Source organism: Pristiophorus japonicus, chromosome 8, assembly GCF_044704955.1.
Source record: "Pristiophorus japonicus isolate sPriJap1 chromosome 8, sPriJap1.hap1, whole genome shotgun sequence".
In the NCBI taxonomy this organism is placed as follows: Eukaryota; Metazoa; Chordata; class Chondrichthyes; family Pristiophoridae; genus Pristiophorus; species Pristiophorus japonicus.
Window position 1 is genome coordinate 18,564,761 of NC_091984.1, and position 20,422 is coordinate 18,585,182.

A 20,422-nucleotide genomic window follows, 5' to 3' on the forward strand; every position below is an offset into this window, starting at 1 on the left:
TGGATGTTATCGTGGACTGTGCGGCCCGGGACTGTGTAGGACTGGTCGGGGTGGATCATGTGGTCCAGCACGGCACCAAGGCGAGCAGACATCGCCCTGGCGAAGATTTTGTAGTCCGTGCTGAGGAGGGAGACCGGGCGCCAGTTCTTAAGGAGGCGGAGATCGCCCTTCTTAGGCAGCAGGACGATGACTGCCCTGCGCCAAGAGAGGGGCATCTCCCCGGTTGCCAGACTTTCCCCCAGGACCCGCGCGTAGTCGCCCCCGCAGGACGTCCCAGAACGCCCTGTGGAACTCCATGGTCAGCCCGTCCAGCCCCGGGGCTTTTCCCCTCGAGAGCCGGCCGAGGGCACCGGTCAGCTCCGCCAGGCTTAGCGGAGCTTCCAGATTTTCGGCGCCCTCCGGGTTGACCTTCGGCAGGTCCTCCCATAAAACTCTACGCGCTTCCTCGCTGGACGGCTCCGGAGAGAACAGGGCCCCGTAATATTCACGGGCCCTGTTGTTGATGCCCTCCGGATCCGAGACGAGAGAGCCGTCGTCGGCCAGCAGCGTCAAGAGCTGCTTACGGACACTCTGCCTTTTTTCCAGCGAGTAGAAGAAGGGGGAGCCGCGGTCCAGATCCCGCAGGAACCAGATCCGCGACCCCACGAACGCGCCTTGGGACCCGACGAGCTGCAGGTCCTTCAGCGCGGCCTTCTTCGCTTCGTACACCGTCCGCAGGGCCGGGTCCCCGACGACTTGACCGACACGGGACTCCAGGTCGAGCACCTCTTTTTCTAGGCGCCCGACCCTGGCCGCCCGCCTCTTGGTCGACCCCCTCGCGTACTCTTGACAGAAGACGCGGACGTGAGCCTTGCCCAGGTCCCACCATAGCCTCAAGGAGGGGAAGCCCCCCTGCTTCCTTCTCCAGTCGGCCCAGAAACTACGGAACGAGTCCTGGAACCGCACGTCCTCCAGCAGCCGGTTGTTAAAGTGCCAGTACGCGGACCCCGTCCTCGCGCGGAGCGAAGCGAGCTCCGCCCACACCAGGTGGTGGTCCGAACACGGCACCGGCCGCATGGAGGCCGCCGGGACGCAGGAAACGTACGCCCGAGACACGTAAAGGCGGTCGACTCTCGACCATCCTACTCCAGGCCTCACCCAAGTAAAGGCGCTGGAGTCGGGGTGGAGATTTCGCCAGACGTCCACCAAGTCGAAGGACCCGACCGGGTCCCTCAACTTCTCCATCGCCGTCATGCACTGCGGGGCACCGGAGCGGTCCCTCGCCTCGAGGGTGCAGTTAAAATCCCCCCCGAGGACAATGCGGTCGCCGACGTCGACGGAGCCAAGAAGAGCGGACACCTCTTCGAAGAAGCGCGTTTGCTGCGGGCCGGGCTGAGGGGCGTACACGTTCACGAGATGGAGCGGCACGTCCCCCAGGCGAACCGTTACGTGCAGCAAGCGGCCTGGCACGGGCTCCTCGACCCCCAAGATCTCCGGCTGAAAATGCGAGGCCAGCAAGATGGCCACCCCACTAGAAGTGGCGGTGAGGTGGCTCATGCGGACCTCTCCTTGCCATTCCAGGAGCCACGTGGCTTCGTCTCCCGGAACGGTGTGGGTTTCTTGCAGGAAGCATGCCGCATATTTCCCCTCCCGCAGGAGCGAAAAATTGTTAAATCTACGGCGTGCCTCTCTGCTGCCGTTGATGTTGAGGCTGGCTATGGTTATCTTCATGGCAAAAGCATAGTGCAACCTCTACCTTAACCTATTGTGGGGGAGGGAGCGGAGTCTTTTGTTGAACTCCACTCCTTCAGCAGCCCAGCGAGGAACTTTTTGAGCCGGCGCAGCTCAAGGCCTTGCGCCTTTGATAAGGGCCCGCCCGCGGCCATGGTTTTAGCGGCAACGCGGACGGAAGCGATGAGCAGCCCCGGCTCAGACCATCTTTCCCGGGCCAGATGGGTTCGGTTGCGGCGACCCTGGCACTGGACCAAAAAGTCCCAGAGATCCTCTACGGGAATGAGGGGGGACTCAGCGGCGGGCACGAGGAGATCCACCGCCTCACTGGCGATGGACTCGAGATCTTCTCCCTCGTCCCCCACCGAGTCCCCGTCCCCCTCCGGGAGGTCGCCGCTAGCAGCCGGCCCGTCGACCGCACGAGGTACGGCAAACGGCCCGGCCGCTCCATCCGGCCCTGGCTCTGCCCTGATCCCACCCCCAGGATCATCGGCAGAGGAGTCCCCACTGGGCTCCTTTAGAATTGGTGCTGGGTCGGGAAGCGACAGCGGAAGGGGTTCCTCCTCCGCCCCAGGAACCGGGGAACACGGAGAGACCTGGTCAAAGTAATGTTCCAGGTCCACCAAGTACCCCAGCTCCAAAGTAGGGGGCGAGGGTTGTTGTTCTTCCCCCTCCCCACCGCCACCCCCTGGCCCAGCGTGTACAGACACGTTAAAATCATTCATTGCCGTTTCTTTCGGGCCGAGCGACACCCGGGGGAAGTTAATTAATAGCTGGGCGGGCTCAGGTACGGCCTTTTCGGCCCCGCCCGCCTCAGTCCCCGGGATGCTCGACCCGGCGGCTACGCATTCCTCCGCTGGCCCCACGCCCCCCATGACAGGCAGATATTTCACGCCATCCCCGGGAGGCAGAGGCTGGGCAGCCGCGACTGCCTCACCCTCCCCGGGGACAGATTCCTCGCGCCTATGGCGCGGTTTGGGGGCGCCGGTGGGGAACGCGGGACACGCGGCGGGCACCGACTCCTCCGCGGAGGGATGTTGTTCCCCCTCCGCCTCATTGGAGCAGCGCCTCCTTTTGTTCCTGGGGGTGTGCGGAGGCAGGGAGACCTCCATGTCTGCCGAGGCCTCCCGCTCCACTCCCCCTTTTTTCTTATCTTGCCTGCGCCCGAGCCCCTCTGTGATACTAGTCAAGGGCTCGGGCACGGGCTCAGGGCACCCCGCGCTCGCCGGTGACGGGGTTGGGCCAAGCGCGGTAAACAGCTTGTCTGGCGCACCGAGGGGACCCGCCTCTAGATGTTTCGTCTTCTTCCGCGCCTTCTTTCCGGCCGGACGCTCTCCCTCTCCCCCGCCGGAGGCCGTGAAACCAAAGGCCCCCGACGATGCCCGCGCACCCACAGCTCCCGGCACGCGGACGCTACTAGGGGGAGGGGTGGCGGCGGCGCCAGCCTTGGCCGCCCTCGGTGGTTTGGCGGCGGGGCAGTTCTTGCGAACGTGCCCCACCTCCCTGCAGGCATGGCACCGCACGCCATCCGACGTCCAAAAGACACGGTAGGCAGTCCCCTCGTGCACCACATTAAAATTTCCCTCCGTCGTCTCCTCCCGCGCCAGCCGGACAAAGAGCTGGCGGCGGAAGGAGAACACGTGGCGCAGGCTGTTCTCCCTGAGGTCGAGCGGTATGGGGTTGATCCCTGACCTTACCTCCCCCAGTTGTTGTAGGTGAGGGAGGAGGAGCTCAGCGGGAACAAAGGGCAGGACGTTTGAAATGATGACCCTCTGCGCGGTGGCCTCGAGAGGGTCCACCGGCAGGAACGTCCCGCCCACCGTGAGCCCCTTTTCGAGGGCCAGGGACACCGCCCGCTCCGACCCCAGGAAGAACACGGCCTTCCCAGACATCTTGGAGGCTGCGACAATGGCCGAGGGGCCGACTACCCCAGCCATCGCCCGCACGCACTCCTCGATGCTCATTGTGGGGTGAGTGTAGCTCTTGACCCCGTGTTTTTTCGTGATCAGTCTGAAAGGTGGCAGGGCAGCAGGTGGCGCAGGAGGTGCCGTGGATGTGGACGCCGCCTGCGCATAAGTCCTAGCTGGCCCTGCCACCGGCGTGGATGGGGTCGCCATCACGGGGTCCCTTTAAGGGCTACACCCACCCCAAAGTCACAGGCATTAATGGTCTTAAGTGGCCTCGTTTAATATTTGAACAGAGGGAGCTCTGAAAGAGGCTCACCTCTCCCTAGTTGGCAATTGGGGAGGGGCCTTGCTCCCTCTGCTCAGTTGTCTTAATTGTTTTTTAAAAAATTAGGAGGAAAGGGCTCTCAGAGAGAGAGAGGGGAGAGACAGAGAGAGAGATAGAGAGAGGGGGTGTGGGAAAGAGGGAGGCTGCGAGGGCAGGTCTCCCCTCACAGCAATGGGTGGGTGCTTCTTGGGGTGCACTCCCCAGATGGCAAAAAAAAAGTCTTTTAAGAATGGTCTTCGGGTGGGGGGAGAAGATGTCTTCACCTGGGGTAGCTGGAGCCACCCAGGCACACACTCCCAACGATCTTTAATAGGGTGATTAATAGTTTTCAACCAGGTAGCTCCAGCTATCCCAGGCTAGGCAATGGGGGAGGGGTGCTTCAGTGGTGTGTGGGGCCGAGTTGTAAGCAAGACCCCCACACACACTTCCACATACATACACCCCCCGCGATGTTCCGGCCCTCGAAAGGTCTTCTTTCCTCCCCCCACCGATACAACAATGTCTTTCGGGGAATGCACCAACACCCACCTGTGGAATGTTGCCGAATCTCCCTTCTTCCACACTGGTTGTTGCTGTTTTCCCCCTCTCTCCAACTCTCTGTTGTAGTAATAAATGTTAAATTTTTCAGCTCTCCTCCTCTCCCTCCGGATGTTGAGTTGTAATAAGCCAGCCCCTTCCTCCTCTTCCTGGGCTGGTCTCAGGGCTCTCAAAGGCCCCACAGACAGGAGCTATAGCAGCAGCTCCTTCTCTCACTGCTCACGGCTCCAACTGAATAGGCCACACCTCCAAAGCTCCACCATTGGTCCTTGTGCATGAAACTCTTTTAGGATTAAGCCTTCTGCACCTGGTATTCCCAGGCAGTCTCCCATCCAAGTACTAACCAGGCCTGACTCTGCTTAGCTTCCGAGATCAGACGAGATTGGGCGTTTTCAGACTAGTGTCCCAAAAAGTTCGTTTGCAGGTGCAGCAGGTAATCAGGAAGGCGATTGGAATGTTGGCCTTCATTGCGAGAGGGATAGAGTACAAAAGCAGGGAGGTCCTGCTGCAACTGTATAGGGTATTGGTGAGGTTGCACCTGGAGTACTGCGTGCAGTTTTGGTCACCTTACTTAAGGAAGGATATACTGGCTTTGGAGGGGCTACAGAGACGATTCACTAGGCTGATTCCGGAGATGAGGGGGTTATCTTATGATGATAGATTGAGTAGACTGGGTCTTTACTCGTTGGAGTTCAGAAGGATGAGAGGTGATCTTATGGAAACATTTAAAATAATGAAAGGGATAGATAAGATAGAGGCAGAGAGGTTGTTTCCACTGGTCGGGGAGACTAGAACTAGGGGGCACAGCCTCAAAATACGGGGGAGCCAATTTAAAACCTAGTTGAGAAGGAATTTCTTCTCCCAGAGGGTTGTGAATCTGTGGAATTCTCTGCCCAAGGAAGCAGTTGAGGCTAGCTCATTGAATGTATTCAAATCACAGATAGATAGATTTTTAACCAATAAGGGAATTAAGGGTTACGGGGAGAGGGCGGGTAAGTGGAGCTGAGTCCACGGCCAGATCAGCCATGATCTTGTTGAATGGTGGAGCAGGCTCGAGGAGCTAGATGGCCTACTCCTGTTCCTAATTCTTATATTCTTATGTTCACATCAACTGGTTCTCCTTTGTCCACTCCACTGGAAACATCCTCAAAAATTTCCAGAAGATTTGTCAAGCATGATTTCCCTTTCACAAATCCATGCTGACTTGGACCTATCATGTCACCTCTTTCCAAATGCGCTGCTATGACATCCTTAATAATTGATTCCATCATTTTACCCACTACCGATGTCAGGCTGACCGGTCTATAATTCCCTGTTTTCTCTCTCCCTCCTTTTTAAAAAAGTGGGGAGAGAGAAAACTGAGTATGCTTCAGAGTTAAGAAGTTCCAATGCTAATATTGCATTACAACTGATGCAGTGAGAATGTTACTGGTTGCAGAGTGAAGGAGCGGATTGACCGGCACACTGCCCGGAACTGTTGTCTGGTCGGGCGGAGTTGGCCGGACGTTCACTAAGCGCCGTTTCCACTTCCGGTAAAGATGGCGGCCCCCAGAGCCGGGCTGAGGCCGCCGATCTATTTGTGGAGCCTGGGGATTGTGTTGGGCCTTCTCGCCGGCCGCAGCGCTTCTGAAACGAGAGGGGTGCAGGTAGGGAGCGCCGCGCCGGGCCTCGGGGGTCGGGCATCGCCGAAAGGCCGACCACCGGCCGAGGCAGAACCGGCTGAGCCTGAACTGCAGCGAGTGCCTGGGCCGCCCGCTCTGGAGAAGCCCCGGGTTCCAGCCCCGGCCTCGGCCTGGTTCACTGATCTCCATCAGGGGCGGGGCATCGTTTGGCCTCAGTGCCCCTGGGTGAGAGAGGAGGTGGGGGTATCGTTTGTCCTCAGTGCCCCTGGGTGAGAGAGGAGGTGGGGTATCGTTTGGCCTCAGTGCCCCTGGGTGAGAGAGGGGTTGGGGAATTGTTTGGCCTCAGTGCCCCTCGGGGTGAGGGGGTGGGGCATCGTTTGTCCTCAGTGCCCCTGGGTGAGCAAGGGGGTGGGGTATCGTTTAGCCTCAGTGCCCTAGGGGGTGGGGCATCGTTTGGCCTCAGTGCCCCTGGGTGAGAGAGGGGGTGGAGTATCGCTTGGCCTCAGTGCCCCTGGGGATGTGAGGGGGTGGAGTATCGTTTGGCCTCAGTGCCCCTGGGTGAGAGAGGGGGTCGGACCAATGTTGGGTCTTGGGGTTGGGGAAAATGCTGACCACTGCTCGGTATGCGGAAGAGGATAGAGGAGAGCTTTGGTGGTGATGCATTGTAGGGTTGAATAGCCCATCGCCCATATGTTATTTTTTTCAAAAGTGGTCTGGGATCAGAATTAAGACGACCATTCATCTCTGGAAAGTCCCCGGTTCGCAAAACTCATTCCTGAAGTGCACCCCTTGGCGGTGTACCCCCATCGAACTGTCAGTTTGCGGCTCTAAGGCTAAATTAAATAACAACTTATTAAATGGCCAGAGTGACCCAATGCACGTGTGCAACTGGGCATGTGCCAGTTGTTGTTTCTGAGCTTGCGGCGGGGTGAGATGTTAAACCGAAATCCTGTGGACGGGTGGACGGCAGCAGAGTGCTTATGTTCAAACATGATGATGTGCTTTCTGCGCTTGATATACTCCAACCTCCACACATTGAGGGAGTGTATCCTACCAATCAAATTTTAGATTTTTAAAGTTACTGTAAGTGTCTGTTTCTTAGATGGTTGCCATAGATCTTGGATATTAATATGCAGTTAGAATTTTGTTAGAAGACGATATTACTAGAAAACTGATACATTTTTTATTGTGAGCCATGCCATTGTGGAAAAATACGTGATACTAGTTTTTATTTCTCTGATCATTTGCTCATAATTATGTTGCTTCATAATTCTTGTAAGCAATGAAAAGAGACCTGAACACTATTGGCAAACTGAGCATTCCTACCTGTGTTCTTTAATCATGTTTGTGAGAAACTTGGGTTGGATTAATATTTACATTTTATGCAGAGACTGCTACCCCAAATTTAATTTGGAGCTGCGCATGGGGTGGATAATGTATTTTTATACTTTTATTCACATTTCACCTGATTTTGGAGGGAAGGCTGCAGCGACCCAACAGGTAGTTTAAACTGTTCAACTCCTGAAAGAAAACTTCTCCCTAAACATTGACCCTGAGACATGGACATGTCACTCTGGAGCCAATCAAGTCTACATGCCCACCCTTTGTTTACTTTTTAGAAGATCACAAGATTGTATGATGTGGTACCATTTTACCATCTTAACTTCCATGTTTAAATGTCAGAGTATAAATATATGGTTGACATTGTTTAAAACAAAGATCTGCACCAACTCGGAGAAAAAGTGCAAGGTTATTAAAAAATAATGCTTGGGTTTTGATTTTGAAAGTTGTAAATGTAAAAGTCAATTTCAAAAGAGATGTCAGCTGAAAGCGTCAAAGCATATGACCATTGATGAGTTAACATTCTTTTATCAGCATACGCTTACTGCATTAAAATGGAATGGAAACCTATATTACAATTTTTATAATGCACGATTTCTCAGTACGTGTTGGCCATGTTTCAAACAATGCAGGTATCAGTGCCAACCACAGTTTTTATACAAGTACTTGTAAAGAATGTTGCCATTTGAAAACTGATTGTTCTCGTCCCCTCTTACTTGCCAAAATAAAATGATATATCTCAGTTTTTAAAAAAAAGAGTAGATGTTCATTTTTTAGTGCAGCATGTGGTGCGGGTAATGGTGGCGGCCACACTGACTTCTCCCATGACCCTGAGAGAAGATTAAAATGGAGCAGGGCCCCAGCATATCCTATCCCCCAATCATTGCACCTCAGATCTCCCACCACCTCTCCCGAAGGCGCTGCTCAGTGCCGAGCTTACGGTCACACCCCACCATAGGCAATTAGGCCCATACAGGAGAGCCTGGTCTCCATTCGTCTCGGACCCCCTTGCCACTGGACCAAGACCTTTGTCTGCTCAGCCCGTGTGGTCGCTGGTGTGCAACGACCACCCCCGTTAAAAGAACTCACGCACAGGTATCTTCCACCCTTCAAAAATTTATTCCGGTATCGGACAGTACAGTCACCTGAGAACTCATTTTTGGAGTCATCTTTCTCAATTTCGAGGGACTGCCTATGATGATGATGGTTATGTTACTGGACTAGCATATGGAACGGTAGCATCGTGGTTATGTTACTAGACTAGTACTCCAGAGGCCTGGACTAATCCCATCATGGCAGCTGGGGAATTTAAATTCAGTTAATTAAATAAATCTGGAATAAAAAGCTAGTATCAGTAATTGTGACCATAAAACCACCGGATTGTCATAAGAACCCATCTGGCTCACTAATGTCCTTTTGGAGAAGGAAATCTTCCGTCCTTACCTGGTCTGGTTTATATGTGATTCCTCAAACGGATGAACTACAACAATTGTACGTCTCTGTCTGGCGTAAAAATAAAACGGGAAGGTGGCTCAACCGTGGCTAACAAGGGAAATTGGCGATGGTGTTAAATCCAAGGAAGAGGCATGTAAATGGGCCAGAAAAAGCAACAAACCTGAGGACTGGGAGAAATTTAGAATTTAGCAGAGGAGGACTAAGGGTATAATTAGGAAGGGGAAAATAGAGTATGAGAGTAAGCTTGCAGGGAACATAACAACTGACTGCAAAAACTTCTATAGATATGCAGTCAGAATCAGGTGAATTCATAATGGGGAACAACGAAATGGCAGACCAATTGAACAAATACTTTGGTTCTGTCTTCACGAAGGAAGACACAAATAACCTCCCGAAAATATTAGGGGACCGAGGGTCTAGCGAGAAGGAGGAACTGAGGGAAATCCTTATTAGTCAGGAAATGGGGTTAGGGAAATTGATGGGATTGAAGGCCGATAAATCCCCAGGGCCTGCTAGTCTGCATCCCAGAGTACTTAAGGAAGTGGCCCTAGAAATAGTAGATGCATTGGTGGTCATTTTCCAAAATTCCATGGACTCTGGATCAGTTCCTATAGATTGGAGGGTAGCTAATGTAACCCCACTTTTTAAAAAAAGGAGGGAGAGAGAAAACAGGGAATTATAGACTGCTTAGCCTGACATCGGTGGTGGGGAAAATGCTAGAATCAATTACTAAAGATGTAATAGCAGTGCATTTGGAAAGCTGTGACAGGATCAGTCCAAGTCAGCATGGATTTATGAAGGGAAATCATGTTTGACAAATCTTCTAGAATTTTTGAGGATGTAACTAGAGTGGACAAGAGAGAACCAGTGGATGTGGGGTGTATTTGGACCTTCAAAAGGCTTTTGACAAGGTCCCAAACAAGAGATTAGTGTGCAAAATTAAGGCACATGGGATTGGGGTTAATGTATTGACATAGATAGAGAACTGGTTGGCAGACAGGAAGCAAAGTGTGGGAATAAATGGGTCCTTTTCAGAATGGCAGACAGTGACTAGTGAGGTACCGCAAGGTTCAGTGCTGGGACCCCAGCTATTTACAATATACATTAATGATTTAGACGAAGGAATTGAATGTAACCTCTCCAAGTTTGCAGATGACACTAAGCTGAGTGGCAGTGTGAGCTGTGAGGAGGACGCGAAGAGGCTGCAGGGTGACTTGGACAAGTTAGGTGAGTGGACAAATGCATGGCAGATGCAATATAATGTGGATAAGTGTGAGGTTATCCACTTTGATGGCAAAAATAGGAAGGCAGATTATTATCTGAATGGTGACAGATTAGGAAAAGGGGAGGTGCAACCAGACCTGGGTGTCATGGTACATCAGTCACTGAAGATAGACATGTAGGTACAGCAGACAGTTAAGAAAGCAAATGGCATGTTGGCCTTCATAGCGAGAGGATTTGAGTATAGGAGCAGGGAGGTCTTGCTGCAGTTGTACAGGGCCTTGGTAAGACCACAACTTGAGTATTGTGTACAGTTTTGGTCTCCTAATCTGAGGAGTGCAGTGAAGGTTCACCAGAACTGATGCCCGGGATGGCAGAACTGACATATGAAGAAAGACTGGATCGACTAGGCTTATATTCACTAGAATTTAGAAGAATGAGAGAGGATCTCATAGAAACATATCAAATTCTGACGGGATTGGACAGGTTAGTTGCAGGAAGAAAGTTCCTGATGTTGGAGAAGTCCAGAACCAGGGGTCACAGCCTAAGTATAAAGGGTAACCATATTGGACCGAGATGAGGAGAAACTTTTTCACCCAGAGAGTGGTGAACCCGTGGAATTCTCTACCACAGAAATGTGTTGAGGCCAGTTCGTTGGATATATTCAAAAGGGAGTTAGATGTGGCCCTTACGGCTAAGAGGATCAGGGGGTATGGAGAGAAGGCGGGAGTGGGTTACTGAAATTGCATGATCAGCCATGATCATATTGAATGGTGGTGCAGGCTCCTGCACCTACTTTCTATGTTTCAAACAGCTACAGAAAACAATGAGAATAAACCCGAAAGGACCCCCTAGCATTGATCTTGGCACCGGCTTCGGACACGACACCAGCACACCCAGCCCAATCGACATCACTGCAAAGTCCGCATCACTAACATCTGGAGACTTGTGTCAAAATTGGGAGAGCTGTCCCACAGACTAGTCAAGCAACAGCCTGACATAGTCATACTCACAAGATCAATCCTTTCAGCCAATGTCCCAGACTCATCCATCACCAGCGTTGATGTGTCCTTTCCCACCGGCAGGACAGACCCAGCAGAGGTCGTGATACAGTTGAGATGGAGTGGCCCTGGGAGTCCCCAACATTGACTCCAGGCCCCATGAAGTCTCATGGCTTCAGGCAAGGAAACCTCCTGCTGATTACCACCTACCGCCCTCCCTCAGCTGATGAATCAGTACTCCTCCATGTTGCACATCACTTGGAAGAAGCACTGAGAGTAGCAAGGGCACAGTATGTACTCTGGGTGGGGGACTTCAATGTCCATCATCAAAAGTGGCTCCGCAGCACCACTGACTGAGCTGGCCGAGTCCTGAAGGAATTAGCTGCCAGATTGGACCTGTCGCAGATGCATCTGTCCATGACAGCATTGGTAGCAGTGACCACCACACTTCATCCTTGTGGGGATGAAGACCTGTCTTCACACTGAGGATACCCTCCATCGTGTTGTGTGGCACTACCACCGTGCTCTTTGGGATAAACTCAGAACAGATCTAGCAGCTCCACATTGGGCATCCATGAGGCACTCTGGGCCATCAGCAGCACCAGAATTGTATTCCACCACAATCGGTGATTCATGGCCCCGGCATATCCCTCACTCTGCCAATACCTTCAAGCCAGGGGACTAATCCTGGTTCAATGAGGAGTGCAGAAGAGCATGCCAGGAGCAGCACCAGCCATACCTAAAAATGAGGTGCTAACCTGGGGCAGCTGCAACACAGAACCTACATACGTGCTAAACAGCAAAAGCAGCATGCTATAGACAGAGCTGAGCGATCCCACAATCAATGGATCAGATCTCTGCAGTCCTGCTACATCCAGTTGTAAATGGTGGTGGACAATTAACGGGATTAGGAGGCTCCATGAATAGCCCCATCCTCAATGATGGAGGAGCCCAGTACATGAGTGCAAAAGACAAGGCTGAAGCGTTTGCAACCATCTTCAGCCAGAATTGCCAAGTGGATGATCCATTTCGGCCTTCTCCTGAGGTCTCCACCATCTCGGAAGCCAGTCTTCAGCCAATTCGATTCATTCCACGTGATATCAAAAAACATCAAGGCAGCATTTGACCGAGTGTGGCATCAAGGAGCCCTTGTGGAACTGAAGTCAATGGGAATCGCGGGACAGACTCTCCACTGGCTGGAGTCATATCTAGCACAAAGGAAGATGGTTACGTCTTTTGGAGTTCAATTTTCTCACCCTCGGGACATTGCTGCAGGAGTTCCTCAGGGTAGTATCCCAGGCCTAACCATCTTCAGCTGCTTCCATCAATGAACTTCCCTCCATCATAAGGTCAGTAGGGGGGAATATTCACTGAACACTGCACAGTGTTCCGTTCCATTCGCAACTCCTCAAATAATGAAGCAGACGACATTCAGGCTTGGGCTGAGAAGTGGCAAGTAACATTCGTGCCACGCACGTGCCAGCAATGATTATCACCAACAAGAGAGAATCCAACCACGTCCCCTTGACATTCAACAGCTTAACATTGTCGAACCCCCCACCATCAACATTCTGGGGTCAGCGTTGGCCAGAAACTTAACTGGACCAGCCACATAAATACTGTGGCTACAAGAGCAGGTCAGAGGCTGGCTTTCTGCAGTGAGTGTCTCAACTCCTGACTCCCCAAAGCCTTTCCACTATCTACAAGGCACAAGTCAGGAGTGTGATGGAATACTCTCCACTTGTCTGCACGACTCCAACGCCAACACTCATAAAGAAGCTCGACACTATCCAGGACAAAGCAGCGTGCTTAATCGGCACCCCATCCACCACCTTAAACATTCACTCCCTCCACCAGTGGTGCACCGTGGCTGCAGTGTGTACCATCTACAAGATGCACTGCAGCAACTCGCCAAGGCTTCTTCGACAGCACCTCCCAAACCCGCGACCTCTACCACCTAGAAGGACAAGGGCAGCAGGCTCATGGGAACACCATCACCTCCACGTTCCCCTCCCAAGTCACACCCTCTTGTGATTTGGAAATATAATGCCGTTCCTTCATGGTCGTTGGGTCAAAATCCTGGAACTCTCTCCCTAACCGTAGTGTGGGAGTACCTCCACCACACGGACTGCAACATTCAAGGTGGCAGCTCACCACCATCTTCTCAAGGGCAATTAGGGGTGGGCAATAAATGCTGGCCTTTTGGCTAAGATCAAGTGTAGTACCGTTTCTGACCAGCCACCATGACCTCATGGTGGTTTCTCCCTGGTCAGGAAGGTATATGCTTGCATTTTTGGAAACAGGAGGTGGGTGGGGAGGGTTGACCCATCCACCTCCACGGAGGTGTGTGGGGGACCTGACCCATCCACCTCCATGGCACGAACCTGGTATTGCAGTACTTCCAGGAACGGTGCAGTGGCTCTAGGCCTTTTGGCTAAGAGCATTGGCGCAGAGTGATCCTTGACAGGTGCAAGGTGACCTCTGGCGTTTGTGATTTGACAAAGAATTGGAACGATTGGCTACGAATTTTAAAAAAATAAATAAATAAATAAATAAATGCTGGCCTTGCCTGCGAGGCGCACATCCCAGGAACGAAAATTTAAAAGAATCATTTCACATTTATCTGCCATAGATTTCATCTACCATTTGTCTGCCCATTTCACCAGACTGTGTCTGTCCTGGGTTAAATACAATATATAAACGCAAGGTGTGAGTATTATATCGAACTTTCCATAAGAAATCTGGGTAAATTAAACTATTCAGAAAAAAAAAGACCTGCATTTAAATAACATCTTTCTCTTCCTCGGGACATCTCAAAGTACTTCACCCCCAATGAATTACTTTTGGAGTGCTGCCATTTTGTAGGTGAATGTGGCCACCAATGAAATGAATAACTAGTTCACCTGTTTGTCTGGCTTTGTTGTAGACTGATTGATAGCGATTGATTGATATGATTAGTCAACAACTCCATTATCGTTGCATCATGTGACTAGCAGGATTGCAGAAGGCGAACTAGATCAACCTGGGTCTTTTTGTGTCCAGCAATTCTATGTTGACGGATGTAAGATAGCCGGGCATACTCGGAGAACGCCCTGTGCTTTGACTTGCATTATGGAATCTGTTACTCCCACACGAGAGGGCAGATGGGGATCAGTTTAACATAACAACAACTGCAACTTATATTTATATAGCCCCTTTAACGTCTCAAAGCGCTTCACAGGAATATTATAAGACAAAAACAAAAGACATCTTATTAGAAAGACATGCCTCCAACAGCTCTGAAGCGTTGGCCTAGATTCTGTGCTCGAGTCTGAGAGTAAGCTGTGATCCCATGACATTCTGCTTCTGAAGCGAGTGCTGCTGCCACTCAGCCAACCTGACATTTATGAAACTGAATTGCCAAATCCACAGTATCTGGATAGAGTTCAAAAGCAAGGAAGTTAGCTCAACCTTTTATAACTCACTGGGTAAGCCTCAGCAAGAATAGTGCGTCCAATTCTGGCTCCTCACTTTAGGGTGGATGTCACGGCCTTGGACTTCAGTTATGTGGAGAGACAAGGAAGCTGGGATTGTTTTTCTATAGAGATTTAAAAGAGGTGTTTAAAATTATGAGGGCTTTTGATAGAGTACATGAGGAGTAATTGCTTATGGTGGTGGGAGGGTCAGTAATCAGAGGACACAGATGTAAGGCAATTGACAAATGAACCAGAGGGAAAATGTGGAGAATTTTTTGGTTTAATGCAGTGAGTTATGATCTGAAATACATTGTCTGAAAGGGTAGTGGAAGCAGATTGAATAATAACTTTCAAAGGGGAATTGGATATATACTTGAAAAGGGAACATTGGCGGAAAGAGCAACGAGAGTGGAACTAATTGGACAGCTCTTTCCAACTGCTGGCACGATGGGCCTAGTTTTGGATCACCTCTAGTTTATGTAGGGTAGAATGTGGCTTAAGTCCACGGCTAACAAAGGCATGAATGAAGGCTTCAGCAGCGGATGAGCTGAGGCAAGGACGGATACCCTGGGAGTGTTTGATGGGACAGTGTAGCGAGAACTTTACTCTGTATCTAACCCGTGCAGCACAAGACCTGGGAGTGTTTAATAGGACTGTGTAGATCAGGGGTGGGCAATTATCTGGGCTAGAGGGCCACTTAACAAGTTTTGGTGAGCTATCGAGGGCCGCCTACCAATGTTCCACCAATCGCAAGGTCCCGCGCAGGCCGCTCCCCAGCTCCTGCCGCTGGAAGAGATACTATGCACGAGCAGCTACACAGCAAATTTAAAGTGACCGCGATCTAAAAACAATTAGAGGGAGCATTACATAAACATAAACATTGCATAAACATAAGTTCAGGTAGTAATCAGATGCTATCTTAGATACACAACATGTATTCGATACTGCTTAGAAATGAATCAAAGATAAATGTTGTGGCATACAATGTTGCAAAGGACAATGGAAGGCCAGAGGATTGGGAAATATTTAGAAACCAGCAAAGGATGACTAAAAAAAAATGATAAAGACAGAGAAGATAGCATATGAAAGTAAACTAGCAAGAATTATAAAAACAGACAGGAAGAGCTTCCACAGGTATATAAAAAGGAAACGAGTAGCTAAAGTAAACGTTGGTCCCTTAGAGGATGGGACTGGCGAATTAATAATGGGTAACAGGCAAATGGCTGAGACTTTGAACAAATATTTTATGTCGGTCTTTACAGTAAACATCCCAATAATTGATAATCAAGGAGGTATTGTGGGGGGTGGGGTAACTTAAATCTATCACTAGAGATAAAATACTAGGCAAACGAATGGGACTAAAGTTGAACAAGTCCCCTGGAACTGATGGCATGCATCCTAAGATCTTAACAGAAGTGGCTGCAGAGATAGTGGATGCATTGGTTGTACTCTACCAAAATTCCATGAATTCTGGAGAGATCCCAGGGGACTGGAAAACTGCAAATGTCACACCTCTATTTAAGAAACATAGAAACCTAGAAAATAGGTGAAGGAGCAGGCCATTCAGCCCTTCGAGCCTGCACTGCCATTCAATATGATTATGGCTGATCATGCAACTTCAGTACCCCACTCCTGCCTTCTTTCCATAACCCCTGATCCCCTTAGCTGTAAGGGCCACATCTAACTCCCTCTTGAATATATCCACAGTTTCATCACTCTCTGGGTGAAAAAGTTTCTCCTCATCTCGGTCCTATATGGCTTACCCCTTATCCTTAGACTGTGACCCCTGGTTCTGGACTTCCTCAACATTGGGAACATTCTGTCTGCATCTAACCTGTCTAAACCCGTCATAATTTTATATGTTTCTATGAGATCCCCTTTCGTTCTTCTAAATTTCAGTGAATATAAGCCCAGCCGATCCAGTCTTTCTTCATATGTCAGTCCTGCCATCCCAGGAATTAGCCTGGTGAACCTTTGCTGCACTCCCTCAATAGCAAGCACATCCTTCCTCCGATTAGGACACCAAAACTGCACATAATACTCAAGGTGTGGTCTCACCAAGGTCCTCTACAACTGCAGTAAGACCTCCCTGCTCCTATACTCAAATCCTCTCGCTATGAAGGCCAGCATGCCATTTGCTTTCTTTACTGCCTGCTGTACCTGTATGTCTACCTTCAGTGACTGATGTACCATGTCACCCAGGTCTCGTTGCACCTCCCCTTTTACTAATCCGTCACCATTCAGATAATCTGCCTTCCTGTTTTTGCCACCAAAGTGGATAACCTCACATGTATCCACATTATACTGCATCTGTCATGCATTTGCCCACTCACCTAACCTGTCCAATTCACCCTGCAGCCTCTTAGCATCCTCCTCGCAGCTCAACTGCCACCGAGCTTAGAAAGGAGGGAGACAGAAAACAGGAAACTATAGACTAGTTAGCCTAACATCTGTCATTGGGAAAATGTTGGAGTCCATCATTAAGGAAGTACTAGCAGGACATTTAGAAAATCATAATGCAGTCAGCATGGTTTTATGAAAGGGAAATCATGTTTGACAAAACTGCTGGAGTTCTTTAGAACATAACATAAGAATTAGGAACAGGAGTAGGCCATCTAGCCCCTCGAGCCTGCTCCGCCATTCAAAAAGATCATGGCTGATCTGGCCGTGGACTCAGTTCCACTTACCCGCCCGCTCCCTGTACCCCTTAATTCCTTTATTGGTTAAAAATCTATCTATCTGTGATTTGAATACATTCAATGAGCTAGCCTCAACTGCTTCCTTGGGCAGAGAATTCCACAGACTCACAACCCTCTGGGAGAAGAAATTCCTTCTCAACTCGGTTTTAAATTGGCTCCCTCATATTTTGAGGCTGTGCCCCCTAGTTCTAGTCTCCCCGACCAGTGGAAACAACCTCTCTGCCTCTATCTTGTCTATCCCTTTCATTATTTTAAATGCTTCTATAAGATCACCCCTCATTCTTCTGAACTCCAAAGAGTAAAGACCCAGTCTACTCAATCTATCATCATAAGGTAACCCTCTCATCTCCGGAATCAGCCTCGTGAATCGTCTCTTTAGCCTCTTCAAAGCTAGTATATCCTTCCTTAAGTAAGGTGACTAAAACTGCACGCAGTACTCCAGGTGCGGCCTTACTAATACCTTATACAGTTGCAGCAGGACCTCCCTGCTTTTGTACTCCATCCCTCTTGCAATGAAGGCCAACATTCCATTCGCCTTCCTGATTACCTGCTGCACCTGCAAACTAACTTTTTGGGATTCATGCACAAGGACCCCCAGGTCCCTCTGCACCGCAGCATGTTGTAATTTCTCCCCATTCAAATAATATTCCCTTTTACTGTTTTTTTCCCCCAAGGTGGATGACCTCACATTTTCCGACATTGTATTCCATCTGCCAAACCTTAGCCCATTCGCTTAACCTATCTAAATCTCTTTGCAGCCTCTCTGTGTTCTCTACACAACCCGCTTTCCCACTAATCTTTGTGTCATCTGCAAATTTTGTTACACTACACTCTGTCCCCTCTTCCAGGTCATCTATGTATATTGTAAACAGTTGTGGTCCCAGCACCGATCCCTGTGGCACACCACTAACCACCGATTGCCAACCTGAAAAGGACCCATTTATCCAGACTCTCTGCTTTCTGTTAGCCAGCCAATTCTCGATCCATGCTAATACATTTCCTTTGACTCTGCGTACCTTTATCTTCTGCAGTAACCTTTTGTGTGGCACCTTATCGAATGCCTTTTGGAAATCTAAATACGCCACATCCATCGGTACACCTCTATCCACCATGCTCGTTATATCCTCAAAGAATTCCAGTAAATTAGTTAAACATGATTTCCCCTTCATGAATCCATGATGCGTCTGCTTGATTGCTCTATTCCTCTCTAGATGTCCCGCTCTTTCTTCCTTAATGATAGCTTCAAGCATTTTCCCGACTACAGATGTTAAACTAACCGGCCTATAGTTACCTGCCTTTTGTCTGCCGCCTTTTTTAAACAGAGGCGTTACATTAGCTGCTTTCCAATCTGCTGGTACCTCCCCAGAGTCCAGAGAATTTTGGTAGATTATAACGAATGCATCTGCTATAACTTCTGCCATCTCTTTTAATACCCTAGGATGCATTTCATAAGGACCAGGGGACTTGTCTATCTTGAGTCCCATTAGCCTGTCCAGCACTACCCCCCGAGTGATAGTGATTGTCTCAAAGTCCTCCCTTCCCACATTCCCGTGACCAACAATTTTTGGCATGATTTTTGTGTCTTCCACTGTGAAGACCGAAGCAAAATAATTGTTTAAGGCCTCAGCCATTTCCACATTTCCCATTATTAAATCCCCCTTCTCATCTTCTAAGGGACCAACATTTACTTCAGTCACTCTCTTTGCGGATGTAACGAGCAGAGTGGATAAAGGAGAACCAGTTGATGTCGTATATTTGGATTTTCAGAAAGCATTCGATAAGATGCCACGCAAAAGGTTACTGCACAAGATAAGAGCTCACGGGGTTGGGGATAATATATTAGTGTGGATCGAGGATTGGCTAACTAACAGAAAACAGAGAGTTGGGATAAATGGGTCATTTTCAGGTCAGCAAACTGTAACTAGTGGGGTGCCACAGGGATCAGTGCTGGGTCCTCAACTATTTACAATCTATAGTAATGACTTGGATGAAGGGACCGAATGTAATGTAGCCAAATTTGTTGTTGATGCAAAGATAGGTGGGAAAGCAAGTTGTGAGGATGACGCAAAGAATCTACAAAGGGATATAGACAGGCTCAGTGAGTGGGCAACAATCTGATGGAGTATAATGTGGGAAAGTGTGAGTAGGGAATATAAAAAAGCAAATTGTTATTTAAATGGGGAGCGATTACAAAATGCAGTAGTACGGAAGGATCTGGGGGTTCTTGTGCATGAAATGCAAAACGTTAGTGTTATGTCTTGAATAAAGTATCTGACCAGATACTGTAAGCTTAAAGTAATGTGTGACCGTAGTCCTTTATTTCAGATCTCAGAGTGCCTCTCCAGCTTGTGAGGCCTCCTTATATACAGGTGCTCCCAAGGGATTGTGGGATCCCTTGGGACTCTAGAAGATGAGCCCTCTGGTGGTTAAACAAGGTATTTACAGGTTTACATATATAACAGTTAGCATGCAAGTACAGCAAGTAATTAAGAAGGCAAATGAAACACTGGCCTTTATTGCAAAGGGGATGGAGTATAAAAGTAGGGAAGTCCTGCTCCAACTGTTGGTAAGAGCACACCTGGAATTCTGCATACAGTTTTGCTCTCCTTATTTAAGGAGGGATATATTTGCATTGAAGGCAGTTCAGAGAAGGTTCACGAGGTTGATTCCTGAGATGAAGGGGATGTCATATGAAGAAAGATTGAGCAGGTTGGGCCTGTACTCATTGGAGTTTAGAAGAATGAGCGGTGATCTTATTGAAACATATATAAGATTCTGAGGAGGCTTGACAGGGTAGATGCAGAGAGGATGTTTCCCCTCGTGGGGAAATCTAGAACTAGGGAGCATAGTTTTAGAATAAGGGGTCATTCATTTAAAACAGAAATGAGGAGGAATTTCTTCTCTGAGGGTCGTGAATCTTTGGAATTCTCAACCAAGAGAGCTGTTGAGCTGGGTCTTTGAATGATAGGAGAGTCAAGTGTTATGGGGAGCGGGCGGGGAAGTGGAGTTGAGGCCAGGATCAGATCAACCATAATATTGAATAACGGAGCAGACTCGAGGGGCCAAATGGCCTACTCCTGCTCCTATTTCTTATGTTATTATGGTATCTTCTGTTCTCTGTAAATCAGTGCTGTGAAATAGAACTGTAC

General features: G+C 49.4%; 1 protein-coding gene and 2 pseudogenes across 1 annotated transcript in view; 2 read left to right on the forward strand and 1 right to left on the reverse strand.

Annotated features, from left to right (window-relative positions):
- Positions 1-4,774: 4,774 nt before the first annotated feature.
- On the reverse strand, positions 4,775-4,893 carry LOC139269760 (5S ribosomal RNA; annotated as a pseudogene).
- A 1,116-nt stretch (positions 4,894-6,009) lies between these two features.
- Positions 6,010-20,422, forward strand: part of pigk (phosphatidylinositol glycan anchor biosynthesis, class K) — a 128,446-nt gene continuing 114,033 nt past the window's right edge. Inside the window, exon 1 of the mRNA XM_070886545.1 lies at positions 6,010-6,125. Coding sequence (XP_070742646.1) covers positions 6,018-6,125 — 108 coding nt within the window. The 5' untranslated portion in view covers positions 6,010-6,017. The remainder of the gene's footprint in view (positions 6,126-20,422) is intronic.
- On the forward strand, positions 13,307-13,540 carry LOC139269909 (U2 spliceosomal RNA; annotated as a pseudogene).